At 34.0% G+C, this 6,646-nt stretch overlaps 1 protein-coding gene across 1 annotated transcript; it reads right to left on the minus strand.

Moving 5' to 3' along the window:
- Positions 1–1,817: 1,817 nt before the first annotated feature.
- On the minus strand, positions 1,818–5,852 carry LOC145072783 (uridine kinase-like protein 4). Its single transcript, XM_079019257.1, has 15 exons — positions 5,593–5,852; positions 4,549–4,724; positions 4,280–4,371; positions 4,076–4,145; positions 3,872–3,984; positions 3,683–3,779; positions 3,521–3,600; positions 3,240–3,434; positions 3,046–3,129; positions 2,906–2,966; positions 2,754–2,814; positions 2,573–2,666; positions 2,400–2,472; positions 2,221–2,303; positions 1,818–2,136 (listed from the first exon to the last, which is right to left on the minus strand). Exons 2-15 carry the CDS (start codon positions 4,706–4,708, stop codon positions 1,987–1,989), a joined length of 1,413 nt encoding a protein of 470 aa, XP_078875383.1. The 5' UTR covers positions 4,709–4,724; positions 5,593–5,852; the 3' UTR covers positions 1,818–1,986.
- Between the last annotated feature and the right edge of the window lie 794 nt (positions 5,853–6,646).

Below are 6,646 nucleotides of genomic sequence, written 5' to 3' on the forward strand. Positions count from 1 at the left end.
CATATTCATCATCCGGTGTCCACTATTGTGGAACGTCTGCACTTTCTGTTTCAACCGCTATCGATTTCTCTTTCGATTTTCCTTTGCCTTTCCCTCTTCTACTACCTCCCGTTTCGACTTCAACCGATTGTTGTGTTGTAGGTGATGGTTGGTTGGTTGTTTGTTGCATCGAAGCAAAACTAGAGAAAAAATTTTGTTGTAAATTTGGGTTTTAACCAAATAAATTTTGTTGAAGGTAAGGTGAGTTGGGAAACTGTAGTGGCGGTGAAGCGAGATTGAAAGCGGCGCCTTGGTATGGGAATTGAAGGACGAGATGCAACGATTTGGGGGGGGGGGGGGGGGTGTTCCCCGTTAAGACAACGTTGCGCCCCACCACATCACCCGCGTTATTTCTCGTTTTGGCCCATACCGATCACTCTTAGAAATAATCGCGGCCTAATCTTTAAATGTTAGTATTAAAATTAGGGATGAGTTTTGGAACCGGAACCGGTTTTCGTATATTATAAGAACCGGGAACCGGACCGCCGGTTCTAGTGCCGGTTTCGGTTCCGGTCCCGGTTTTTCGGTTATTTTTTAAAGTAGAACCGGTTGAAATACTGTAGATTATATGTTATCTTCTGCAGCTTGTAAATGATTCAATATTTAACCAAATTATGACTTTTTACATTCTAAATTGAAGTACAAACACTAAATTACATGATAAAAAAATAATCAAGTAATACCGACTTCATATGAGTGAGTTATGCGCATTTTAAAAGCGGGGACAGATTCCAAAAAAAATAAAAAATGTTGAAACAGAAAAAACGCAGCATTGATATGTTGTCTTCCGGGGTCTATAATTGATTCGATATATAACCAAAATATGTGTTTTTATAGTCTAAAATGAACTACAAACATCAAATTACATGCTGGAAAAAAATTAAGTAATTCCGACGTCATATGAATGAGTTATACACATTTAAAAAATGAGACATATTCAAAAAAACAAAAAAATAATGCTGAAATAAAAAAACGCAACATCGATATGCTTTCTTTCGGGGCATGTGTCTGATTCAATATCTAACCAAAACATATGTTTGTACCGTCAAAAATGAATTACAAACTCCAAATTACATGTTGGAAAAAAAATCAAATAATTTCGACTTCATATGAGCGAGTTATGGGCATTTTAAAAATTGAAAAAAATATCAAACCGGGACCGGTTTTCATAAAAATGGAGAACCGGTAACCGGACCTATTACCAATTCCGGTTCCGGTTCCGGTCCGGTTTCGGTTCGGTTCCGGTCCAGTTCCGGTTCCGGCGGTTCTAATGCTCATCCCTAATTAAAATTACTATAGATTGCAATAACGCAATTTGCTCTATTTTTTTTTAATTTTTTTACCACTAAACCTTTGAATTTCTAAAATAAACAACTCACAGTGGATTACTTGACAAAAAAAAACACTCTTAGAAACCAGAAAAAAAATCTTTTAATAGTTAAACAATGAAAAAACTAGAGTATTTTATATGCAATTTATCCTGTTTTAAACATGATACTAAAATTTGTTAGTAATTAGTTATAAGAACTTTTAGCAAGTTGTAAGATAGATTTGGTTTTAAAATGGACCAAAATATGAAAAAAAAAATGATTGTCTATAGTAAGGTACAACCACTAGAATAAGAATCGACAAATAATGTATTTAACCTCATCATATGTTTTCCAGTTTTCATATTTTAACAAGTATAGTTTAAAAGATTTATGAATCATATATCTATATCTATTAGTGTAGGGTTTAGTAAGGCAAGGCAGAAGAAGGTCTACTCTACCATAGGCATATTATAACTAACATATGATGATTTATGATTATCGAACCCATCCATCCATCCATCCATTATGCCAAGTGAACTCACAAACAAACAATCACAATTACTGTAACACCACATATGTCAAGGAACCCAAAAACGATATGATCTCAAAACCAGAAAATAATTCAATGACATCTTCTTCATTCATCATCTGTCCCAAAATATCTGTCTCCAAACTCTCCCATTCCAGGAAGCACACGGAACTCATCATTCAACCCTGTCTCTATCTCTGATGTCACTATCTTTATCCTTGGAAACTGCTTGCACACTACATGCACTCCTTGTGGTGCCTGTTGAAACATTTATCCTTATTAGTCAACAACATACTCTCATTGGTTGGTCAACATTGACTTGACTTAGACTTTTAGACTTACAGATATCAAATTCAGGAATATGATGTTGGCCTCTGGTACACCTTTCTTTAAAAGCAAAGAAATTGCCTGAACAGCTGAATTACCTGTCAACATAACAAATTATAATTACTTCCAATTACCACAAAACATTCCCAACAAATGAGAAGTGAAAAAAAAAAAAAAAAAAGTATAAAGCTAACCTGTTCCGAGTATAGGATCCAACAGCAACACGTGCCTATCAGATATGTCTTGTGGCAGTTTTTCATATATTAACTGCATAATAAATAAATAAATAAATAAAACGTCTTGTTGTTTTAAATTATTATACAAATTTAAATAGCAACCTTACTTCACTCTCTCTATTCTAACAAACCTGTTGCCCATTGTCACCTTCTCTATGAATAAGAATCTTTCCGATCTTGATACCTTTACAACATGCTCTCAATGCATTTTCCATACTCTCACCACTACAAAGTACAAAACAATCCAAAACTCATAATTCATAAATACAATATGATCTGAAATGATTATGGTTTCGAAGATAGGACAAATACCTTCTAATAACAGAAACACCACATAATCTCTTACAAAAATCTACACCTGTGTATACAGATCCTGCATTTTTACACAAATCATCAAGTAAATGATAATAATAATTTAGGGAATAAATTCAAGGTTGCATGGTAAAAAATTAAGAAAGGCTTACCGGTTGGAGTTATCACCTGCTTTTCTGTAAATGGTAAATGTCCCAAACCATGCTCCACCACCTGATTAAATGGAGTAAAGTTATTCCCAAATAAACAGTAAAAAAAAATGACATTTCTATCCCTGGAAAATACAACTCACCAAACGGATCAAACGATCTGCATAAAACACAAAATCATGTTTTGTTGTTTGAGCATCACGTATCAGTGTATGCATGCCACGTATCTGCATCACAACAAGAAAAATATATATATATATAGAGATATAACAATGAAGAAAACAAAAAGATGCAAATAAGGTTATATTATTATATATATTTTATAAGAAAATGGTACCTGAAAAGTTGAGTGAATGACATATAAATTAGGATATATTTTACAAAGATCATGTTGTCCAAGTTTTGTCCGAATATGTTGGACAATTAAATCAATTGCTACATGATTGTCTCCTCCACGAGGGATGATGATGTCAGCATACTTTTTTGTTGGAAGTATGAAGTCATCAAATGCAGGCTTCACAAACTTTGAGTACTGCATTAATATAAGTTAAACAAACACTTTAATGTTCCTCAAAAGAAACTATAAATTTTTATATAAATTTTGGATCTTGAACTTACCTGATCAAGAACCATACCAATATCTCTTCCCTTTTCACCTGTGTCACGCCTAATTCTCCTTGCCAGGCGTACATCAGCATCTGCACTGAAAATAACAATTAAGTAAAAAAAGATAAATCCATTAAAGCATTGAGCATTGAGCTGATGTTATATATATAGAACCTGTATCAACAAAGATCTTCATGTTCATCAAATCACGTACACGAGGATCATGAAAAATCAGTATGCCTTCCAAAATTATCACATCTGAAGGATTCACCTGCCATAGGTTAAATAAAATATACAGATCAGATGCTCAAAAAGCTATAAAAATGACATTTTGAAATGTGTATGTTAAATGAACTAACTAACCCTTCGAGAGATGTTGTTCTTGTAACTTCTGAAGTCATATTTTGGAATATCCACTGCTTTCCACTGCTTCAACATCTCCACAACTGAGAGTAACTTCTCATTATCAAAAGCATCTGGAAAAGTACAATAAGAAGCAAGAAAACAAAACCAGATTAGAAAATTTATTTTTTAAGAAAATAGCAAAGTTAAAGTCACAAAACTTGCCAGGATGATCAAAGTTATACTCATGGACCCTTGTAAGTTCTTCAGGAGTCAAATTATGATAGAATGAGTCCTGTCAACAAAACCATAGATAAACCAGCTTTTCTTCAAACAAAATATAGTAAAACGGATCGATTCATATCATAAAACGAAGAACAGATTAACAAGATTATAAATAAAAGATGATATCAGCAAAGAAAAAGATACCTGATTGACAAGTACTACACGCTGATCATGAAGCTGCTCAATAATCATATCACAAACTGTAGTCTTCCCAGATGCTGCACCTCCAGCAACCCCTGGTTGTTTATCAAAATATTAACTAATTTAAAACATCATGATGAAGCATGAGATCCAGAATTAAGGTAAGATGAATTTACTATACACTAGTATTTTATTAAAATGATAATCTTTGTTTTACCTAAAGCATATAAGTAACAAAGTACATTGTGGATGTTTTCTTGCTACATACATACCAATAATAAAAGGTTGCTTATGCACATTTTCTGTCACTGAAGTTGTTGCCTGCCCTTCCTGTAATTGTGAATTTCTTGCCTGCATCCCATTCATGTGAAATCCAGAAAAGTGTGCCCCTGATGAAGCCTCTATTAAATACTCCACTGGTTTAGACCCCATTTTTGCAATTACAAACCTGCAGCATTAAGAAGAGCAATCAAAATCTCCAGGTTATAAACTATTATAATAATAGCACATTAGGAATGTTTCAAAAGAATCATATACGACCTACACACCCTTGGCAATGGAAATTTGATATCTTTTTTTCTTTTACAAATCATAATATTTCTGGGATTTTAATCCTCAATTAAGAATATATACTGGATCTGTATCAATCAATGCAGTCCATCTTTTTGGCACAAGAAAAATAAACAAAGGACATGTTGAGACAAGTTCCATCCTGTAAACTTGTACAGATCAGACATGGGACCAATTTCATTTGTAAATGATCCATCTTGCTGGATGTAAGCAAGCTGCATGTAATTAAAACTTAAAGCACCCTGATGTATCTTCAAGAATCTTCCCAACTCCATGCTAATCATTGTCATTAAATCTAAAGGAACTTAGTCATCAAATGAATACCTAATCTAACGGATCTTAAATCAAGTATAACTCAATTTCATCATCAATCTTTACCGTCGAAATGATCCAGCATCCACCGCCATATGCACAATTAACCAACAATAATTACATTATTCGTGATTTCGAAGGAAACAAAACAAGAATCACTCGATAAACCATTCGTTAACAACGTGTCTAATCCGACCATTGCTTTAGGTATATAATGTTGTACAGAGAATAATCAAGCTACTCTCAGGAGTAATCGAAGTTTTAAAACCCAATCTTCGCGACATACAATACGCGAATCATATAAAGTCGACGCTGAATCGCGGATCAAAACATGCAGGGAGCCAAGAGAAACATAAAATGCAAGATATGCAAGATGGAGGACCTGAATAGCAAAAACAAACAAGATTCAATAATGTAGGGATTCTTGAATATACCTTGAAAGCTCGATTAGATAAGTTCGGAATTCGAGATTTGCGTTGTTTTTCTCGATTTGTTCTCAAGATTTGATTTGAAACTGCGGCAGGGTAGAGAAGAGACGAATCAAAAACGAAATCAACTCGCTTTCGTACGCCTTATACGGATACATTGAATTTAAAGGGAAGGCTCTGCAGTGTTTGTGAGTGTGAGAATAGGGGAATTGGAAATTAGGGCTTGAAGTTGGATGTAATTACGACGATGAACCTAACGATTTTTTGGATTGCGAAATCGTAACTATCAGTTTGGTGCAGAATTTAGAGAAGTTAAATTTACGTAAACTAAACATCCCCTTCAAAACAAAATTAAAAAAATAAATAAATAATTAAAAACAAAAAAACAAAAAACAGAGACTAAATTGCAAATTTGGTCCCTGTTGTTTGCAAAAAATTGTAGATAAAGTCCAAAAAGTTTTCAACTTGCACCAATAGTCTAAATTTAAATACTTTTTGTGGATTTTGTTCCTATACTTAACTGCGGTTTATTTATTCCGTTAAAACATGTTGAATTGACAATATTGCTCTCCAAGTATTTTCTATTAATAATTATTATCATTATAGAATTTTGTGGGTTGTATGTATACACTCCTTACTGCATCGTTTAGATGCCTCTATCCCCTCCCTCCATTAATTCCTCCACCCACCATTGGTCGTCTTCTCCGGCGTCGTTCCCAACCATAAGTCTGCTAATCAATCTGTCTTTCCTATCTCTAACCCTTACACAACACCCCCACTCCATCGTCTTCTCTAGACCCACACCACCTCCAACCACAAGCCAATTCATCTGTCTATCGTTCATATCTCTTATCCACACATAACGAAACCACACTAATTACAAAACGGAAGAAGCATCATGAAATTGATGAGAGGTGAAGCATTTCAATAGACGAGCATGAAGGAAATATACAAAAGTTTGAACAATTTCAAAAACCTAATCCCCAAATTAAATTTGTTTCTTTTTGTTATTACTCCAATAACCGTCAACTATGATTATGTTCTTGCTCCCATCATCTAC

The sequence above is a fragment of the Lactuca serriola genome, chromosome 9, assembly GCF_051521515.1.
Source record: "Lactuca serriola cultivar US96UC23 chromosome 9, Lser_US96UC23_V15, whole genome shotgun sequence".
In the NCBI taxonomy this organism is placed as follows: Eukaryota; Viridiplantae; Streptophyta; class Magnoliopsida; order Asterales; family Asteraceae; genus Lactuca; species Lactuca serriola.